The 22,715-nt window shown below is 46.1% G+C and overlaps 1 protein-coding gene across 8 annotated transcripts in view; it reads right to left on the bottom strand.

The window, feature by feature from the left end:
* LOC139228566 (transducin-like enhancer protein 4) overlaps positions 1-19,306 on the bottom strand; it is a 211,216-nt gene extending 191,910 nt beyond the window's left edge. For all 8 annotated transcript variants that reach the window (XM_070859683.1, XM_070859689.1, XM_070859687.1 and 5 more), the window contains exons 1-2: positions 18,616-19,306; positions 16,652-16,749 (exon numbers count right to left, since the gene is read on the bottom strand). In XM_070859683.1, coding sequence (XP_070715784.1) covers positions 16,652-16,749; positions 18,616-18,639 — 122 coding nt within the window. In that variant the 5' untranslated portion in view covers positions 18,640-19,306. The remainder of the gene's footprint in view (positions 1-16,651; positions 16,750-18,615) is intronic.
* Positions 19,307-22,715: the final 3,409 nt, after the last annotated feature.

Raw genomic sequence — 22,715 nt, 5'->3', positions numbered from 1 at the left:
CAGACGCAGCATGGATTCATGAAAGGAAAATCATGTTTAACTAACTTACTGGAATTCTTTGAGGATATAACGAGCATGGTGGATAGAGGTGTACCGATGGATGTAGTGTATTTAGATTTCCAAAAGGCATTCGATAAGGTGCCACACAAAAGGTTACTGCAGAAGATAAAGGTACGCGGAGTCAGAGGAAATGTATTAGCATGGATAGAGAATTGGCTGGCGAACAGAAAGCAGAGAGTCGGGATAAATGGGTCCTTTTCCGGTTGGAAATCAGTGGTTAGTGGTGTGCCACAGGGATCAGTACTGGGACCACAACTGTTTACAATATACATAGATGACCTAGAAGAGGGGACAGAGTGTAGTGCAACAAAATTTGCAGATGACACTAAGATTAGTGGGAAAGAGGGTTGTGTAGAGGACTCAGAGAGGCTGCAAGGAGATTTGGATAGGTTAAGCGAATGGGCTAAGGTTTGGCAGATGGAATACAACGTCGGAAAGTGTGAGGTCATCCACCTTGGGAAAAAAAAACAGTAAAAGGGAATATTATTTGAATGGGGAGAAATTACAACATGCTGTGGTGCAGAGGGACCTGGGAGTCCTTGTGCATGAATCCCAAAAGGTTAGTTTGCAGGTGCAGCAGGTAATCAGGAAGGCGAATGGAATGTTGGCCTTCATTGCGAAAGGGATGGAGTACAAAAGCAGGGAGGTGTTGCTGCAACTGTATAAGGTATTGGTAAGGCCGCACCTGGAGTACTGCGCGCAGTTTTGGTCACCTTACTTAAGGAAGGATATACTAGCTTTGGAAGGGGTACAGAGACGATTCACTAGGCTGATTCGAGGAATGAGGGGGTTACCTTATGATGATAGATTGAGTAGACTGGGTCTTTACTCCTTGGAGTTCAGAAGGATGAGGGGTGATCTTATAGAAACATTTAAAATAATGAAAGGGATAGACAAGATAGAGGCAGAGAGGTTGTTTCCATTAGTGGGGGAGACTAGAACTAGGGGGCACAGCCTCAAAATACGGGGGAGCCAATTTAAAACAGAGTTGAGAAAGAATTTCTTCTCCCAGAGGGTTGTGAATCTGTGGAATTCTCTGCCCAAGGAAGCAGTTGAGGCTAGCTCATTGAATGTATTCAAGTCAAAGATAGATAGATTTTTAAGCAATAAGGGAATTAAGGTTTACGGGGAGAGGGCGGGTAAGTGGAGCTGAGTCCACAACCAGATCAGCCATGATCTTATTGAATGGCGGAGCAGGCTCGAGGGGCTAGATGGCCTACTCCTGTTCCTAATTCTTATGTTCTTATGTTCTTATGTATGAATATGAGCGGAACTCCTAGGAGTAAATTCTAACCTGATAACTCGCCGTCTGCCAATGGACGGTGTACAAAATATATAACATAAGTTTTCTATTTTTTCTACTGCATACAGCGAGGGTGATGAGTGTGACCAAGATAGCACAATACGGGGAACATGTAATAAAACTGTCATGGTCAGTCTAAAGTACATCACATCACAGGCACAAGAACAACAAATTGCATTATAATCGCACCTAGAATGTTTTTTTTTAAGTGTAAAGATACTTCAGAGAGTGTAGATAGACAGAGGAATGGTTACCAAGCCATGGAGGGTTAGATTGGGAGGGTGACAAAAGGCTTGGTCAAAAATATGCATATCTAGTAGTTTTTTTTTAAATGGAGAGAAGGTTTAGGGAGGGAGTGCCAGAGAATTCAGCCAAGGCAGATGACCAAGAAAGATAGAGACAGAGATGACCAACAAGGCAAAGGGAATTGTGGATGCACAAAAGGATAGTCAGATGAGTCAGGGTGCGGGAGGTGGTTTTAAGGCGAGAGGGGATTTCAAAGATAGGGTGGGAGGAGGCCGTGGATGGGAGGAGGCCGTGGAGAGATCTGAAGACAAGGAGGACATTGAAATACGTATGGATGAAGGCTCAGCAGTGAAGTTGGGTGGAGGTAGGCAAGGTTGCAGAGGTAAGAGTTAAAGCAGTCTTGGTGATGGAAGGGAAACAGGGCTTAAAACTCGGCTCTGGATCGAGCGGGATGCTAAGGTTTTGTACAGTCAGATTCAGCCTAAGCAAATGGGCAGGGGGAGTGGGATGGAGCCTGCAGCAAGTGCGCGGCGTTTGTGTTGGGGCCAATGACAGCAGTGCTGAATTTAAGGAAGTTGTGACTCATTCATGGCTTTATATCAAACAGGCAGTCTGACGGTATAGAGGTGATGGAGAGGTCGGAGGTTATCATGATACATCTGGAAGCTGATCGAAATACCTGTGATCAATAGGGTATTAATACAGTTTTACGGAGGAGGGGCAGATAACCAACTAATAATTCAGTATACATCATAGAATCATAGAATGGTTACAGCACGGAAGGCGGCCATTCGGCCCATCGAGCCCGTGCCGGCTCTCTGCAACAGCACCTCAGATAGTCCCACACCCCCGCCCTTTCCGCATAGCCTTGAAAAAAAATGTTTTTTCGGGTACTTATCCAACTCCCTTTTGAAAGCCATGATTGAGTCTGCCTCCACCACCCTTTCAGGCCGTGCATTCCAGATCCTAACCACCCGCTGCGTAAAAAAGGTTTTCCTCATGTTGTCTTTGGCTCTCACCTTTAAATCGGTGTCCTCTGGTTTTCAACCCTTTGGCCAATTAGAACAGTTTCTCTCTATCTATTCTGTCCAGAACCTTCATGGGGCAGGAGTTGTAAGGCTCAAGTGCTAGCAGGGAGAGTCATCGGATGAGAGATCGAGATAGCCCCGATTCTGTGCCCCGTGCTCACATCTAGTCTTGTGGATTTTGGCCTTCGCACTTTTATTCAGATTACTCTTACACTCCTGCCTGACAGATTTGGGGCAAGTCCCAGAGCAATCAAAAGCAGGGTCATTGACATTTTTAGAAATAGCAAGGTGAGCTCCATTGGGCGGGTCACATCGTCTGACTCGAGACTCCACACCCAAGCGCTCTATGCGGAGCTTCGACGCGGCAAGCAAGCCCCAGGTGGGCAGAGGAAACGTTTCAAGGACACCCTCAAAGTCTCCTTGACAAGTGCAACATCCCCACCAACTCCTGGGAATCCTGGCCCGAGACCGCCCAAAGTGGAGGAAGAACATCCGGGAGGGCGCCGAGCACCTCGAGTCCCATCGCCGAGAACAAGCAGAAACCAAGTGCGGACAGCGGAAGGAGCATGTGTCAACCCAGGCTCCCCGACCACAATTTCCTTCAACCACTGTCTGCCCCACCTGTGACAGAGACTGTAGAACATAAGAAATAGGAACAGGAGTAGGCCATACGGCCCCTTGAGCCTGCTCCGCCATTCAATAAGATCACATTTGATCTGATTATGGACTCTGTTCCACTTCCCTGCCTGCTCCCCATAACCCCTTATCCACTTATCAACTGCATTATCAACCCCTTATCCACTTATCAATCACCGTGCGGTGGCCCGGCCCGGAAATCGGCACGGTCCCGGCCTGCAAGACCATCAGCAGGCTGGGGCCATCAGAGGGAGCAGCGTGCAGCGGCATACCACTGCAGGAGGGCAATGGCTGCGAAGCCAGGTCGCTGATTGCAGTGCGGGCAGGCACAGCAGGAGGGGCGAAAGAAAGAGTTTGCAGAAAGAAGTGACCGGGGGCTCAGGAGAGGCGGGAGTCTGGCGTCCAGAAGAGGCGAGGGCCCAGGGGCAGCACGGGCCCAGCCCACACTGCGATATGTGTGCGCTCGGTCTGTGCAGCAGAGCTGGTCTCCAGTCGTCTGTGGTAATCCTTGTCACTGGACCAAGACCTAGCTCTGTCAAGCCCGTTAAAAAAAATCCAAGCACAGGCATCTTCCACCCTTCAACATGTAGCTCGGAATCTGGAACATTAGGTCCTTCATTGAAACACCTATGAACTCCTCCCTTTTTTGTCGTGGAAGCAAGTCTTCCTCGACTCCGAGGGACTGCCTATGATGATGATGATGAACTTGCAATACATTGGGCCTTGATTGGTTCTCTGGGCTCTGACGAAGGGCCCATGCCCACCATTTATCTGTTCCGATTCTGACAGACCTGCAGGTTACTTCTGGGTTGTTGTTTTTTTTCTCTACAGACCCATACAAAACGACCCCGAGTTGCACGATAGGAAGCCGTAATCTTTGTGTGACAAGTCTGTTCACCCTTGCCCACCCCCAGCATTCCAGAAGAACTGAATCCGATGGTTTTGGGCCAGTTAAATGTCACACCTTATTATCAATTTTTACATCACAATATAGCTGCGTTGTCAACAATGTCTCAGATCACTTATCCAAACAGTGCAGTTCAAACTAGACTAAGGCCTCTTTCTCTACCCAATTCCCTAGGGCTAAAATGCAGCAATTGACCGTGCACATTTTTAAAGGGACATGGCTATCAGGAATTTATAGCTTGCAGGCCAGAATTCTTGCATATTCAGACCAATTATGTTGGTGGTGGGGGGTCCATGATGATATTTACTATGTGGGTTTAAGCAATTTCATAAAGTCCATGATATTTGTGAGGGCATGTAGGGAGATTATTGCCACCATTTTAATTTTTTCAAATATGTTTTAATGGGGATATATTTGGGCAGTTTCATAGAATTTTACTTCCCTTTATCTTTGTGGGGTTGATTTAATACTACAGCTGTCTTATGTGTTTTTTAAAAATCTCTATAGTCAAAAGGTGTTGGTACATGTCTCTCCCTCTGTCCCACTCCACTCCCCTCCGTCCCACTCCCCTCCCCTCCCCTCCCCTCCTCCCGCCCTTTGATAATCCCTTCCTTTTGTTGGGAGGTGCCCCAATGTCCACTCGGCATCTTCCCACACCACCTGATGTGGGAGTGCACCTTATACACATACCGGCCCCATGCCTCTGCAATTATCGCATTAGCACAGAGCACCATCCCATTTACCTGCAGCCATTTTTTAACTGCTCGTTTCAGGTCTTTCAAGCACCACTACACGAGAAGGAGGACAGGTTGGGAACATGGCTGCTTATCTCCTCTAAGTGCCAACCTTGAATTGGCAGGGAAAAAGAAAAAAAAAAGAAGAGGGAGCTTGCATTTATATCGCACCTTATTATGTCCTTGGAGTATCTCAAAGCACTTCACATATAATTATTTTCTTTTAAATGTAGTACTATTGCACAATAGCTTTCTTTAAAAATCATCAGAATTTTTATTTGATAACTTTTCTTCAGGGTCCTGCCTAAAACAACAAGAACTTTCATTTATCTAGTGCCTTTAATATATCCCAGATGTTTCACAGGAGCACAAACATAATTTGACACCAAGCCGCATAAGGAGCTGTTAGGACAAACATCTTCAACAAGGAGAGGAAGTGAGGTTTAGGAAGGGACTTCCAGAGCTTAGGGCCAAGGCAACCGAAAGCTCGGCCGCTAATAGTGAAGCAATTAAAATCGGGGAAGCACACGAGGCCAGAATAGGCCTCAGGAGGGTTGTAGGGCTGGAGGAGATTGCATAGCGAGAGGGAGGGGCAAGGCCATGGAGGCATTTGAAAACAAGGATGAGAATTTTTTTAAATGGAGGCGTTGCTGGATTGGGAGCCAAATTAGGTCTGCGAGCACTGGGGTGATGGGTGACTGGGATTTGGTGAGAGTTAGGATATGGGCAGCAGAGTGTTGGATGAGCTCAAAGCTTACGGATGGTGAAAAATGGGAGGCTGGCCAGGGGTGCGTTGGAATAGCCAAGTCTTGAGGTAACAAAGGAACGGATGAGGGCTTCAGCAACAGATGAGCTGAGGCAGGGTCAGAGACAAGCGACGTTACGGAGGTGGCAGTAGGCGGGTTTTGGTGATGGAATGGATATGTGGTCAATAGTTCATCTCGGGGTCAAATAGATTGCGAACGGTTTGGTTCAGCCTCAGACAGACCGTGAGAGAGTTTAAAAGGGAATTAGCGGATTCTAAATTTCCACAACTAAGAAATAGAATCATAAGAGATGCTGAGGCTAAATCTGGAACTTGCAATGACTTATACATGTAAACAAACACAGCTACGTCTGACCTACATAATCACTTACAATTTACGCTCAGCAGGATCTGTGGCTGAACTCAGTTAGCCAAGTATTTCTAGATTTTACGAAGCTTTGGAATATATATGAATAAAACCACCAAATGTCTCAGTGTAACCCCAGCTATAGCCAGTTCATCAAAGCTGGCTACCAATACTACATAATTGCGTCGGGTGCAAGAGGAAAGACCATGATCATATCAAGTTAGTATCTTAACTCTAGTCCTGTGTGCTCACTATCAATCATCATCATAGGCAGTCCCTCGGAATCGAGGAAGACTTGCTTCCACTCTTAAAAAATAAATCCTTAGGTGACTGTATAGTCCAATACGGGAACCACAGTCCTCGTCACAGATGGGACAGACAGTCGTTGAGGGAAGGGATGGGTGGGACTGGTTTGCCGCACGCTCTCTCCGCTGCCTGCACTTGATTTCCGCATGCTCTCGGCGCCCTCCCGGATGCATTTCCTCCACTTAGGACGATCTTTGGCCAGGGACTCTCAGGTATCAGTGGGGATGTTGCACTTGATCAGGGAGGCTCTGAGGGTGTCCTTGTAATGTTTCCTCTGCCCACCTTTGGCTCGTTTGCCGTGAAGGAGTTCCGAGCAGAGGACTTGCTTTGGAAGCTCATGTCTGGCATGCAAACTATGTGGCCTGCCCAGCGGAGTTGATCAAGTGTGATCAGTGCCTCAATGCCGGGGGTGTTGGCCTGGTCGAGGACGCTAACGTTCGTGCGTCTGTCCCCTATGATCACTGATCCTCTCGTTAGTCCTAACCTCCAAATACTCCATCCGATACACACCTTTCCTGCCTGCATCCTCACTAGGTTGACACATCTGTTACTCTGATTGGCTGCCGCGGTTCCCACATTACAACAGTGACTACACTTCAAAAGTACTTCATTGGCTGTAAAGTGCTTTGGGACGGCTTGATGTCATGAAAGGCGCTATATAAAAAAAAAAACAAGACTTGCATTTATATAACACCTTTCACATCCTCAGGATGTTCCAAAGCACTTTATAGCCAATGAAGTGCTTTTGAAGCATAGTCACTGTTGTAATGTAGGAAACTCGGTGAGCCCAATCGACAGGATGGTCATTTCTTGTCCTTTTTTCCCCATCTCCTGCAATTGGACCTTCGCCCTTCATGTATAGTTTTACATAGGATATACAGCACAGAAATAGGCCATTCGGCCCAACCAGTCTATGCTGGCGTTTATGCTCCACTCCAGCCTCCTCCTGTCTTTCCTCATCATTGACTATTCAACACATTGCTATGGAGAACTAGTTGGTTTATTAACAAAGGTTTATCAAACTACACATCACCAGTTCATCCACTAGGCTCACAAATACATACCTCATCGTGGATGACCTAGACTCAATTGACTGAGGGCCTCACAATTCAACAGCTATACAACTCTTTTGGGGAAAACATAATAAATTAAATCAAGTGCCCCCCGATCTGGGGGACACTCCAAACACTTTTCATGTGCCCTTTTTTGTTTTTTTTTGGGGGGGGGGGGGCATTAAAATCATAATTTTTCAAGTGCCCCCTATAAAAGGGGCAGGGGGCACTAAAACCGGCATTTAAAACAAATTAAACTTTCAATGGCTATACAAACCTGTGAGCATACTCACAGGTGCCTACATTACAGTCAGCAACTTCATTATTGTTGTACCATTGGACTACCAGGATGGTAGAAGGTGAACTAGAAGTGACCTTCGTCTCTTTTTGTCTAACTATTCCTATGTTCCTAATATTTTAAGAGACAAATATCATTGTTGATAACAGTATCATAGTATCAAAATGGGGTCCATCTCAAAGCACACAAGAATCGCCAACAGTTCTTAACTCTCAATAACCTTTGCACCATTCCACATGTTGCTAAAATCGGTTTTAAAAAATAGAATGTTGGCAATCACTGTGAAAGCTTGAAATACTCCCAGGCAAAACCATTCATTTTCAGCTGAGATGTTGTTGGAGGAGTTTGGAGCTCTGCAACGCACTGAGCCATAGAGTGGATTTATGACCACAGAGAGACTGAGGTCAGATGCTTTCCCCACAAGGAGGAAAGGATAAACCAGAGGGTGCGTCATGCCAAGATGTTGTCACTAATGCACCTCCTGACAACAGGCTCTTGAACAGCATTGGCTGAAACGTGGCAAGGTCACTGTCCACTATTGTGGCCAAGTTATTGCAAGTACCGTGGTTGATGGGGAGGGAAATGGGAGGGGTCCCAGTACATGGTAAAGGAGAAAATAACAAAAGAACTTAATTTGTTTCCAAAAATTCTCAGTTGGATAAGAAAGAGAGAAAAAAAAAGGAAAGCATGAAAGAAAAGACTTGCAATTATGCAGTGCCTTTCACGACCACCAGATGTCCCAAAGCACTTTACAGCCAATGAAGTACTTTCGGAGTGTAGTCACTGTTGTAATGTGGGAACAAATCAAAAGGTCCCACGTTAAATTCTCAGTCTGTGGTGGCATGCAATGGCCTCGACATCTTCAGTGAAAGAAGTGGGGGTGGGGGGGGATTGCCATTTCTGATTGTTATCCAGTGACTGCTACTGGAAAGTGGGCATGATTGCACGATGCCCCAACAGTGGAATTGCCACCCAACCCTCATTCACTGTTTCAGTTCACAGACGACGAGTAGGTATTTGACCTGTTGCACATAAACTCCAGGACAGGCAGTCATCTTTGAGAGAGGAAAAGCAGGGGGGGGGGGGAACAAGACGGAAGGAGGAAATTCGATGCGTCCCTCAGCAATGGAAACAAAATCATTTACAAAGAAAACATTTGGAAAACAGACGCACTTCACTGCTAAATATAAACCATTACTTTTATGAAACAGGTGCCTTTGAAATGCTGGTTGTAACCTGGGACTGGAGACTGGTGTTCAACACACGATCAGCCAACTTATAATTTTACAGCACTTTTACCATACTGTAAAAATCTCCCACCCACCCCCTCCCTGCCCAGCACAAACTAGTTGGGAACTAATTAGCCTTTCTTAATTACAGTTGCTGGCATTCCCTCAGTAGTCTGGACTGCTGAGCATTCACTGGCAACGCTTCCTAAAGAGCAAAGCTGTTAACACAGGGCATATGTCATTTCCTGCTGCTTGAGATTAAAGCAGAAAACATCTGCTGGGGCAAATGTTCAGCATCTTTAGTTCTGAGACTCATACTTGGCTTTTTATTACTCTGCTAAGTCAGTGCAATTTTAATCCTATTTTTCTCAAGGCAAGTTTATTACACTTGGAAAATAAACCTAATTAGGGTCCATTGGATAACAGTGAAGTCTCTCTCATACACACACACACACACACACACACATACACACACACACAGCCTTCCTCTGTCATTGGAACAGCTCGTAAATAACCTGTCAACAAACAGAGTGCTTTCAGAATATATGGTACCGCTATTTCCGTTTCAACTGAACATGAAACATTAATGTCCTCTTGCACTCTGAATTCTCGGTTCCCTTTTGTTTCGACCCTTTAACACACTGGAGACTTCTGCAAACATCCCCCTCCCGAGGAGGCAGGAGGAGAGATGCACAGATGAGTTTGCGCTGGTGTTAAATGAGCAATCTTTTGTCCCATTTTCCTTCTGCACGGCCCCCCCCCCCCACCTCCCCCGTGGTTGATGAGTCACGATGGGGTACAGTTGCGTGGGCACCGGCTGTCCTTCGATAACTCGCCCAAGTGACCACTCTCTGTGCAGGTATCCTTGCCAATGGACCAAGAAAGACCTAGCTCTGTCAAGCCCGTGTGGCGGCTGGTGTGCAACGGCCACACCACGTTAAGAAGATCCACGCGCAGACATCTTCCACCCTTCAGGATTTAGTGCGGGACCTGGAATTTTAGGTCCTTCATTGAAACACCAGAGAACTTTTTGACGCGGAAGCAAGTCGATTCGAGGGACTGCCGATGATGATCACAGCCGAGCCATGTCCAATTCTGGGCTTTAGGAAGGATGTCAAGGCCTTGCGAGAGGTTGCAGAGGAGATTTACTAGAATGGTGCCAGGGATGAGGGACTTCGGTTATGTGGAGAGACTGGGATAGTTCTCCTTAGAGCAGAGAAGATGAAGGGGAAATTTAATAAAAGGTGGTCAAAATGATGAATGGTTCTAAATCGAGTAAACAAGGAAAAACTGTTTCGACTGGCAGAAGGGTCGGTAACCAGAGGGGACAGATTTAAGGTAATTGGCAAAAGAACCAGAGGGGAAATGAGGAGAAAGTTTTTTCCGAGTGAGTTGTGATCTGGAACGCGCTGCCTGAAAGGGCGGTGGAAACAGATTCACCAGTAACTTTCAAAAGGGAATTGGATAAATACTTGAAAGAGAAAACATTTGCAGGGCTATGGGGGAAGAGCGGGGGGGTGGGACTAATTGGATAGCTCTCTCAAGGAGCCAGCTGCTGAATCATTCTTGCCCTCGCCCGGAGTGCCCACTTTTCAGCAGGGGCTCATCGCCTACGGATCAGGGCCAGGAGCCCCAGGGCAAATTTCCCCATCTCCAACTCAGGAAGCACAAGGCCAACTGTGGCAGGCCTGAGTGAGATTAGCGCAGACCCGAGGCGGGGAGGGGGGAGGGTCCCTCTTGGTGTGTATGGCTCAGCTGGTCATTGAATGCATTGGAGAAGCTCCAATAGCCACATTTAACATGGTGACCTAGACCACGAGTGTCTGTCAGGCTCAACTCCGCACCTCCCTCCGCTTGCCGGACGGCACTGTCCAACGGCAGGTCACTGAATTGCCATCCGGAGCAAGAACCCCTGCTGCAGTGCTGAGGGAGTGCTGCACTGTCGGAGGTGCCGTCTTTCGGATGAGACATTAAACCGAGGCCCCGTCTGCTCTCTCAGATGGACGTAAAAGATACCATGGCACTACTTCCAAGAAGAGCGGGGAACTAACCCCGGTGTCCTGGCCAATACTTATCCCTCAATCAAAATAATTTAAAAAAAACAGATTATCCGGTCTATCACATTGCTGTCTGTGGGAGCTTGCTGTGCGCAAATTGGCTGCCGCATTTCCTACATTACAACAGTGACAACGCTCCAAAAGTACTTCATTGGCTGTAAAGCGCTTCGAGACGTCCGATGGTCATGAAAGGTGCTATATAAATGCACGTCTTTCTTTCTTTTTCCCAGGAAAACATCAATTGCACAGATGTAATACATCTTCGTGCTCTCTGCAGGCACAGTGGATCAATGAAGAAATACAGAAGAGCAAGTCTTTTATGGGAGGGGGAGAAAACAAAAGAGGGATATTGAATACCAGGCCTAGTAGATGGAGCACAAGTGGGCGGAATCTCAATTTGTAATACATTAAAAGTCTGGCACATAATGTGCATTTCATGTAGGCGTTCCTTGTCATATTTATCTATCACTCCAGATATTACACTTTTAGCCGATCCTCTGACTCATGGTGAGCAATGGGAGATCTTCTAGCAATGTATTAAAAGTCTTATCTTTCCTGTAACACGATCCCTGACCGGGGGGGTTGCATTTCAGGGGAAGTTAGATGAGTCGAAGATAGATACGGGAACGGTCGCGTAGCGGTTATGTTACTGGGCTAATAATCCGGGGACAAGAGTTCAAATCCCACCACTGTAGCCCAGGGAATTCAAAAAATTCAGTGAAATAAATTAGGAATAAAAAGCTAGTGTTAGTAATGGTTCAGTAACGTCCTTTAGGAAAGGAAATCTGCCGTCTTTATCCGGTCTGGCCTACATGTGACTCCAGGCACACAGCAATGTGGTTGACTCTTAGCTGCCCTCTGAAATGGCCCAGCGCAAGGGCAGTTAGGGATGGGCAATAAATACTGTCATGCCCACATGCCGTGAATGTTTTTTTTAAAAAGTATGAGGGAGAAAACAATAAAAGGTTGTGCTGATAGGGCGAGATGACACAGGGTGGGAGGAGGCTCGTGTGGAGCACGGGCCAATTGGGCCAAATGGCCTGTTTCAGTGCTGCAAGTTCCATGTACTTTCAGTTTGACGGCATTTGAATCAAGTCATCACAAATCAGCAGATTTGATGATACAACTGTGCATTACAGGCACAACACCCCTATTAGTTATGAAACAGCGTATCCTGGAACACACCATGAGCAACACCACAGGAGATCTGCTAGTAGATTTTAAACTTCAACAACAACTTGCATGTATACACACACAACACCTTTAAACAGTGAAACAACCCAAGGCGCTTCACAGGAACGTAACTCAGATAAATATTTACACCAAACCAAACAAGGAGACATTAGGACAAATAATCAAATGCTTGGTCAATGTTTTACGGCTTTAAAAGACTTGCATTTATATAGCATCTTTCATGGCCACCGGATGTCTCAAAACATGTTTACAGCCAATGAAGTCACTGTTGTAATGTGGGAAACACGGCAGCCAATTTGCGCATAACAAGCTCCCACAAACAGCAATGTGATAATAACCAGATCATCTATTTTTTTTTAGTTATGTTGATCGAGGGATAAAAATTGGCCAGGTCCCCGGGGATAACTCCCCTGCTCTCCTTTGAAATAGTGCCAAGGGATCTTTTACATCCACCCGAGAGGGTAGATGGGGCCTGGGTTTAACGTTCCATCCGAAAGACCGCACCTCCAACAGTGCGGCACTCCCTCAGCACTGCACTGGGAGAGTCAGCCTAGATTTATGTGCTCAAGTCCCCGGAGTGAGACTTAAACCCACGACTTTCTGACTCGGAGGCAAATGGGCTGCCCACGGAGCCACAGCGGACAGAGGAACAGAGGAGTGCCTTAACTGAAGAGGGAGAGAAGTGGAGAGGTTTAGGGAGGGAACTCTGGAGCTTGGGGCCTAGGCAGCTGAAGGCACTGCCATAAATGGTGGGGGCAAAGGAAGTCAGGGATGTGCAGAAATTCAGGAGAAAGGTTCCCAAAACATACTGAAGTCAAAATGGAGTCGTTGGTAAGCGCCCCAGTCACTTGCACAGAACGAAGGAAGCCGAGAGACGGTTGGGAGCTGTGCTTCGGCACCTGAAATTTCAGGAGGGGCTGGGCATCGGAGACATACGGATTGTCAGTCAGAGGGATCAGCATTCAGATCATTGAGTTATCTATTGGCGGGCATCATTTAACCCTCAATCAGTGCCAGGATTACAGACCAGGGCTTGGATCTCATCTTTGATCCGCCATGTAGCCACTCAGGACTGCCTGCCGCCGCTTAAGACACGGATCTTTTTGGCTAACGGCCCCGCGCAGAGCGATATGGCAAATGTTCACGGAGTCCACAGCCATTTGCTTTGGCGCATTGTCGCTCAAGGAGACACACAAAGCTGTCAAACTAGTCTCAGACCATCCTTCAGCCAGTCTCCCAGCACCCTGCTTTACCACACGGAGCAAATCAAATTCCATTTTTAATTACATGCCAATTTTTTTTTTTTTATAAAACAGGTTGGGGGGGGGGGGGGGGAGGTGAGGGGGGGGGAAACCACATTCTGCTATTCCACCCTGACAAACAATTAACAGCAGCTTTTATATAAAGGAGCTGCTATTCCTTATCATCAGGGTCACGGTTATGGTGACTGTACACGTCAAATGTTGTTTTTAATTACATAGCATTCCAGGAATTGTTTTTGCTGGTGTTTACCTATCCATTTCTCAGTAAACCACAAACCAGAGGCCCTACTCACTGCTCATCCTAATCGTTAGAGGTAAAGCAATCCTCCACAGCATATTCCATCTGTGCAGTAACAAGTCATTTAAAACCCATTAAAAAATCTCCTTATTCCACCATCAGAAAGCAATGGCCTAACCAAGTGTGGCAGTCAATCTGCATACAGAAGTGCATAGTTGGCGTCCGAAGGCCCGTATTCTCACACTGGCACAGAATGGTACAGTTTGCCGCTTACACCGCACTCAGAGTCACATCACCGCCACCTGCAGTGTCAGCGTGGCTCAGTGGGTAGTACCCTCACCTCTAAGTCAGAAGGTTATGGGTTCAAGTCCCGCTCCAGCAACTTGATAAAAATCTAGGCTGACACTCAGTGCAGCACTGAGGGAGTGTTTGAGGGAGGCCCCGTCTGCTTTCTCAGGTGGACGTAAAAGATCCCATGGCAGTATTTGGAAGAAGAGCAGGGGAGTTATCCCCGGTGTCCTGGCCAATATTTATCCCTCCATCAACATCACAAAAACAGATTATCTGGTCATTATCACATTGTTGTTTGCCAGAGCTTGCTGTGCGCAAATTGGCTGCCGCGTTTCCACCACCCTTTCAGGCAGTGCATCCCAGATTGTAACAACATTTCTCCTCATTTCCGCTCTGGTGCTTTTGCCAAATCTGTGAAGTCTTTTGCTTCACCGAAAGCTGTGATAAACACAAACCCAACTGCATCGAATGAGAGAGAATTCAGCACTGAACTGGTTAAAGCTACTTTACATACGTTTATTGCACCCATAAATAGCTGGAAATAAATAGCAGATAATGGACACTTGTCAGGGAATTACAGTGCAGTAATCCAATCAAGGAGGTTCAGATCAAGCATGAAAGCGGAGCTCGGAGTGTCTTCTGCAGTGCTGTCACTGGGCTTCATCGTGTGTCGACGGCAACACACCACTGTGAAAACTTAGGAAGAGACCAGGGAGACTGGGATTGTTCTTCTTGGAGCAGAGAAGGTTACGGGGAGATTTAACAGAGGTGTTCAAAATGATGATGGGATTGTATAGAGTAAATAAGTAGAAACCGTTTCCATTGGCAGGAGGGTCGGGAACCAGAGGACACAGATTTGGCAAAAGAACCAGAGGGGGAAAATGTTGTTACGAAGGATCTGGAACCCATTGCCTGACAAGCTGGTGGAAGCAAATTCAATAGTAACTTTCAAAAAGGGAATCGGATAAATACTTGAAAAAAAAACTACAGGTCTATGTAAGAGCAGGGTGTGGGACGAATTGGATAGTTTTAAATGGGTTATAATTCTAATTGGACTTAAGCCAATATTCTTCAATGTTTGCCAATACATTTGTGGAATGTTTTTTGAGTCTGCACCTCAAATTGCTCCCAACATCATTGGCAGACCTAGAACCACCCATAATTCACCCATAATTCACGCCTAGAATGCTCTCTCCAAACTTGGCAAGACACAATCCAGAACTGTACTACAAGGTGTTTTTTTCACAGTTGAAGCAGATGCAACATCAACATTTCACAGGCCCATCATTACCCTTTGATTGAAATCCTTGTGATAACACAGTGAGCGTTGCCATTTGTAGCCAGAGATGAGATCATCTAAATTTACTCACAACATAGCTGAAACGGAACGCTTCCATCTTGCATTAATATCACAGCTCAGATGTTTCAAAGCGCTTCACTTTCAATTAATTACTTGGAATAGCAGTGACTGTTGTTATGTAGCCAAATGTGGCAGCCATTTGCACACAGCAAGATCCCACAAACAATGGATTATATGGCGAGTTAATATGCTTGTTGTGGTGTCAATTGTAGAAGAAATGTTGGCCAGGGCATCAGGTTAACTCCTGCTTTTCACATAATGCCTGGAATCTTCAATAACCCACTTTCTGGAATTTCCTCCCTAAACTTCTCCATCTCCCCCTCCTCCTTTCATAGAATCATACAGTACAGAAGGAGGCCATTCGGCCCATCATGCCTGTGCCGGTTGTCTGAAAGGGCTACCAGTTAGTCCCACTCCCCTGTTCTTTCAGCATAGTCATACAATGCGTTCCCTTTAAAACTCATTTCTTCTACCAAGCCTTTGGTCTCCCCTCCTAGTTCAACATCCGTTTTCCTTGCGCTTATCTACAAAAGTTCCTTGGGCCATCCTCCGAGTTACAGAAGCTACACAAATGAAAGTTGTGATCCACATAAACCATCAGAACAGGCAGACAGGACCTCGGTTTAATATCTCCTCCAACAATTGCTCAGTACTGCATGGAGTGTTGGCCCAGGTTATCCTCGTATAGGGGCTGGAGGAACCTTGTGACTTGAGGGGAGAGTGTGAGCAATTGAGCCCAAGCTATTGCTCCTCATTTGTCACAGACGACAGCAGATTTTCATCTTCAATTATTTTTCCACACCATCACAGTAATCCATTTATGCAACGTAGTTGGAATTTTAAAGTATTAACACCTGACAAAAACTATCAGCAATGTTATTCTACAGGACCTGAAGCTGCGTCACATCCTGTAACCCAAGTGGCCATATTAACAGGGATTCTGCTTGGTTTATTTTTCAAACTGGAAAGACTGGTTACTATTTTAGGCTCAGAACCTTGGTTAGGACAATTGTGAGGTGGCTCAACACTTTGTGTTAACCTAGCCTTTCAGGTACTGGCTGTGTATTTCCAACATTTACTGTGTTATTATGTATGTTTAAGGTTTCCAGATTGGTTGTTTTGCTTTTGATCTGTGCGGGGATAGTCCCATCATTAGCAGAACTTGCTATGATTACTATTCAAACAATAAACGTGTAAAAGGGTCAACCCGAGATCTTTCTCTGTAAATGGGAATAACATAATTTTGAGGAATGGAAAGATACAAGCTGAACTGCTTCGATCAGCTGCAAGGCCGATTCTGTCCCATTTGCAATGCTGATGGTTACTAAATCGCTTTACCTGTGGTACTGTGCCTGCAGAAATTGAAATTCCTCCTTGATGCGATCGCAAGTTTCCACCACTGTAAACTTAAATGGCTGTCCCGGCTGATGAGCTGCCTGTGTGATAAAAGAAGCATCTTTAAAATACCCCGGAATGAGCTTTATTCGCATCTTGTGGTGTATATGGCTTGTCATTCTATTGCTATTAGTAAACAAAACAGCCGTGTGTGTGTGTGTGTGTGTGTGTGTGTGTGAGAAAGAGACAGGCATCAGGATAACAAGCCCTCTTCACACCTCACAACCGCTGAGAAGATAAAAGGCTGCATTCGTATAGTCACTTCTGCAAAATGGTTCAGGTAATGCATGAACACTAAAGTGACAGTAGAACTCAAGGGGGCCAGCCAGTGCATGAAGCCCTGAGGTGCGAGACCCCCTCCCCCTCCAGGAGGCCATCTCCCACTGCTTTTATTTTGCACTCCAGCCTATGACTCCAAGCACAAAGGTGATGGAGGGATGTGGGGGGGGAAGGTTAGTGTGGGAGTGAAGATAATTAGATCACAATTCCACTTTACTATAGTTTGGGACTATTACACAGAATGGGGGAAAAGTGAAAGGTTTATATCGTTTTTAAAAAACTCAAATTCTACTTTAATTCTTAAGTATCCCTGATTATAATCGCTCAACCATTGGTGGCTGTGCCTTCTGTTGCCTAGACCCCAAGTTCTGGAACTCCCGGCCTAAACCTCTCCGCCTCTCTTTCCTCCTTCAAGACATTCCTTAAAACCTATCTCTTTGACCAAGTTTTTGGTCACCTGTGCTAATTTCTACTTATGCAGCTCAGTGTCAATTTCTCATAATACTCCTGTGAAGCACCTTAGGATGTTTCACTATGTTAAAGGCGCTATATAAATACAAGTTGTTGTTTTGTTTAAAGCAGTAAATTGTTGTTGATAGAGAGAAAACTGGTAAGCTTGGTCTCTGTAACAAATTAGTTTGAAACCTGCTAGAGTAATTCAATCTGCAATCTTCCTGAAGGATTTATAGGCAATTATATTATCGATCCAAATCACTGATCCAATATTTTATATAGTTAAGTCGAAATATTTGATTCCCCCTTCCCCCATCTGTATTTCTCCGCTCAGATTTATTCACTTAGTACATTGTCATTGTACATCATCTCCTGCGACAGATCCAATGTCTGAATTAGGCCAGTCTGCCGGCTTAAGGCCTCTTGGAATATCCGGCGCGCTGGGCGCCAACTCTTGTGTATTACACGTGTAACATTCATTACACTAAAAAGTTATTTTCCTGCTTTATTTTTGGTCGCATCTGACAAGGCGATTAACTCGGGAGATAGAAACGGAAACAAACTAAACCTCTGCGGAAATGTCACTAACCAATGCCACCTGCTGGATTTTCGTGAGTTTATAAATAAAAAATATCACCCCCGCCCCCCCAATAAAAAGAGAAATAACATTTCGAGTATTTGCATGAAGCGACGTGGGGAGGATGCTCAGACCATCGCCGTGCACTGAATCTGAATGTCCAGGGATTAGGAAGTCCCAGCACTCCCCCCACAAATAACTAAACCAGCTCTGAAAAGGCAAGTCTTCAGCAACAAAGCACAATTCTTCGTTTAACTATAAGAGGAAATTAAGAGCTGCGTTATCCTCTACATACCGACCGTAAAGCACGACTCATTCATCTTTAAATACTACTAACTTGCTACTGCAAGGGTCAGAAAACAATATATATATATATTTATCTGCCCACGATTAGTCAATTCATTGAATTCTGTGTGTTCCATGTTAGTTGATATTAACATTGGTTATCACTGATATTAACATTGGTAGAAATTGACAAGGCTTCCCCTGTTACCACTTGAAATAACATTGAATCTATCAGAGACCATACACATGTTATCCCTCCCTCCTCTCCATTCGTCTTATGATTTGCAATGTTGTTGAGTAAACTGGTACTTACGGGATGCCTGCCTTGTGGATACATCCTTGGATGCTGTTCCTCCCTCCTCAATGTTCTCCACTGCTTTTTTTTTAAAGAAATATAACATAAAAATCACACACACAGCGATGTGTCCCCCTCCGCACCCCACAGCGGACTTGTACCGAGTCGTGGGAAGAAATGAAATCAACGTCAGTGGTAATTTTCAGATTCTAACCATCACCCCAGACGGGAAGCAGAGCCTTTTTGTTCGGTTTCTCACCACAAAACCATCCTGGGCGAGATGTAGCACAGATCACATCGCCGAAATACAAGACGGGGTCAGCCAGAAATCCAGGACAGCTTGGGACACGGATCGGGGCTTGAGGAAAGTGTGTGGGGGGGGGTAAATCCAGAGCTGTACAAAGGAACACGATGTTGTGATGTCCATGGAACAAAACACACACACACACACTCTCTGTCCACTTCTGACGATCCTAACTTAAAAAAGAAAATATCACACAAAGTCCAAAGCCGGCTGCCGGGAGCCAAAGCGCTGCCTTTAGAGAGCAGAAGCCATTGAAACTGACATGAAAGGACAAGGACAGAACCCCCCAGCAACAAAAAAGCCCATGCTTCAGAAGAAATGATCTGATCAAGGATGATATTCCGGAGAACTGGCCCCGTTTTACTCAATGAAACACACTGGCTGACTGTTGCAAACCTTGCCCTCTTTGCAACATCTTTTCCAGAGTTCCCTCAATTGGATACAATCCGGAACCCCCCGCCAGCCAATCGCCGGCCGGCTGCCCCCACGTGGGGGCCCGTCGGGCCCGGGGCCTTTCCCTGCCTCAACCAATCGCGCGCTCGGCTGGCTGCTGATTGGCCGGCGCCGCCGCGGCCGTGCCTGGAGCCCCGTGTGGGGAGTGGGAGCGCGGTGCCCGCCGGGAGATGTAGTCCGCCGGGCGGTCGGCTGCCATCGCGTGGCGCAGTGGGGGAACTACAACTCCCGGCAGGCGCGTGCTCGGCCCCACTCTCTCCCCCCCCCCCGACCAAACAGAAAGCCAAGTGTCAATCAAAGTAACGTGGGGCAGACTGCCGGGGCCCTGCCCACTGCCAGGGCGGATTAATTATAGTGTAGTAGGAGCCGACATTCTGCGGCTGTCCTGTTGCCTCAAACAAATCATTGTGATTTGCATTAAAGAGAGAGAGAGAGAAAAAAATCGCGTTAACAGGATTGTCATTTTGAAGTAGCTGGGGCTGAGGGAGTGTTTTTTTTTTGCTGTTGCTGGATTAATGAGTGAAAATATAGCATAAATGCCAGATTTTAAAGCTGTCTCCATCCTGATTAGAGAGTGCATACATTTAACATACAAATACTTCTCTTAAGCAACAGCAACAAAATGGAACACAGGGCTGACTGCATTGCCAACAAAGGCTGATAGACCTGGGTAAATGAGAGCAGGAGGACTGCTGTGCTGTTCCCAGCACCGCTCACATCAGGTTTTTTTTTTCCCTGGGACACTTTTCTTGCCCATGTTTCCCCCCACCCCCTCCCAGAAATGATTTGAATTTGGATCTGTAACCTGCTATCCTCAACCAGGGATGCATTTCTCACATAAACAAGGCAGCCTAGGAGGAAAACAAACTCTGGCAAGCACTCCATTTTGCCATTATTTACACAATTTCCTATATTCTAAAGGGACATTATTGCCTTGGTGACAAGAAAGAGTTGCATTTATATAGCGCCTTTCACAACCAGCAGACGTCTCAGCGCTTTACAGTCAATGAAGAGCTTTTGGAGCGTAGTCACTGTTGCAATGTGGGAAAATTAGTGAATTATCTTCAGCCAAAAGATCAGTAAAAGGAAGGAGATACACCAGAAATTCTTGTTCACCACAATGGGTTGATTATGCAGCAGACGCTGTAACTATTTCATCAGATTCTTGACTCAGTGGGTGTATGCACCACCCGGTATGAGTCATACAGAACAGGAAAGTCCCAGATTTAACCCCATATTAGTCGATTAGTTGATCCCAGTTAGGGCGGTGACTTTTGTACACTAGAAATAGTCAAATTACCCCATGGCTTGGCAGATTTCTGCTTCTGATTCATATCCACTAGCTCATGCTGCCAAGCTGCACATGTGTAATGTCAGGTGCAGATATGATTGGTGGCCTTTCTTGTGATACCCTTCACGGTTGAATGGCCTGTCAATACTCGCCGCATGAAGAATGGTCACTTGGGTGAGATACAGGTATCCCGTCTTGGATGCGAATGGCACTACAACTGCATCATTGTATTAATCACATTGCTATATTCTCATAACTTACAGTCAAACTGTCTTGGAAGAGAACATACCAGCTGAAACTGTCTCCATCAAGCTTCAGAAAAGCATCACAATAGAGTTCTGTTTCCTGTCACACAGAACCCTGTAATAATAATACCACACAACCTGAAACTGATAGCAAGGTGATAAAGTAACTGAACTCTTGCTGACTGTTGGAGATTGCACAAAAGGGTGCTGACCAGATATGAGCGGGTAGTTCGACACGAGGAGACATTTTTTTTACACAGCGAGTTGTTGTGATCTGGAAAGCACTGTCTGAAGGGGTGGTGGAAGCAGATTCAATAAGAAGAACAACAACGTGCACATTTAGAATGTCATTAACTTAGTAAAACGTCCCACGGTGCTTCACAGGAGCGATTATCAAACAAAATTTGACATCAAGCCACATAAGGAGATATTAGGGCAGATGGCCAAAAGCTTGGTCAAAGAGGTAGGTTTTAAGGAACATCTTAAAGGAGGTAGAGAGGCTTAGGGAGGGAATTCCAGAACTTGGGGCCTTGTCAGCTGAAGGCATGGCTGCCAATGGTAGAGCGCTGAGAATCGGGGCATTCAAAAGGGAATTGGATAAATACGTGAAGGGAAAAAATTGACAAAGGAGCAGGGGAGTGGGGTTCATTGGTTAGCTCTATCAAAGAGCTGGCATGTGCACGATGGGCTGACTGGCCTTCTTCTGTGCTGTATCATTCTATGGTTCTATGATTCTTTGTACTGATACTGCAAACTGTAAAAGGGCATTACTAGGATAAGGGTTTTTTTGGCAACAATCTGGATTCCATTATTCACCTAACTAAAGAAGCACTATTGCAAACTGAATCTGCCATTAGGCAGTCTTTGGCATTCCAATAAGTTCATACACATATAAATATAAATTATCTTCTGTAATGTATGCACCTGTGAGTATGCTCACAGGTTTGTAGAGCTGTTGCCATCCTCGTCTGCCGTCCGGACACGCCATGGCGTACCATCTTGCCGTCCGGAGGAGGCGGGGGTCCCCAATGGAGTACACTCTACGCGGGAGTCCTCCCAGTATTTATCGCGGACTTGGCCTGGAGGGTGGTGCACGGAGCAGTCCCGTGCAATAAATTTTTAAGCCGGTTCACGGGCTCCCAGGCCTCCTGCAATTTCTGCGGTCTGGAAGAGTCCATATTCCACGTTTTTACTGAATATGCGAGGTTGCAGCCCCTGTTCCAATATTTAAAGGGGCTGCTCCTGAAATTCTGGTTGCATTTCAGTCCCACACTCCTGATCTTTGGGCACCCTGTGCGGAGGGGAGAAGCTAGGTCCGAGGGCCTCCTCGTAGGACTGCTCCTGGGCACGGCCAAGGGTGCCATCAGCCGGTCCAGGCAGCGGGCGGTCGAGGGGGTCGTTCAGCCTGACTGCCTGCCTCTCTTCTGTGCCTACTTCCGGGCCAGGGTGTCCTTAGAGATGGAGCACGCGGTGTCCACCGGTACGCTCGCGGCCTTCCGCGAGAGGTGGGCACTGGAGGGACTGGAGTGCATCATCACTCCCGGCAACGAAATTTTAATTTGATTTTATGTTTTAAAGTTTAATTTGTTTTAATTGCCGGGTTTTAGTGTCCCCCTCCCCTTTTATAGGGGGCACTTGTAAATTATGGTTTTGGAGCCCAAAAAAAACCAAAAAAAAAATCTACAAAAATATTTTAAAAAAACAACAAAAAAACCAAAAAAAAAGGGCCTTGCGAAATGTTTGGTGTGTCCCCCAGATCGGGGGTCACTTGACCTAATGTTTATTTGTCACCTCTAAAAGAGTTGTAGAGCTGTTGCTGGCACGG

This window comes from Pristiophorus japonicus, chromosome 18 (assembly GCF_044704955.1).
Source record: "Pristiophorus japonicus isolate sPriJap1 chromosome 18, sPriJap1.hap1, whole genome shotgun sequence".
NCBI classification, from domain to species: domain Eukaryota; kingdom Metazoa; phylum Chordata; class Chondrichthyes; family Pristiophoridae; genus Pristiophorus; species Pristiophorus japonicus.
This window is presented reverse-complemented; position numbering and strand designations above follow the sequence as displayed.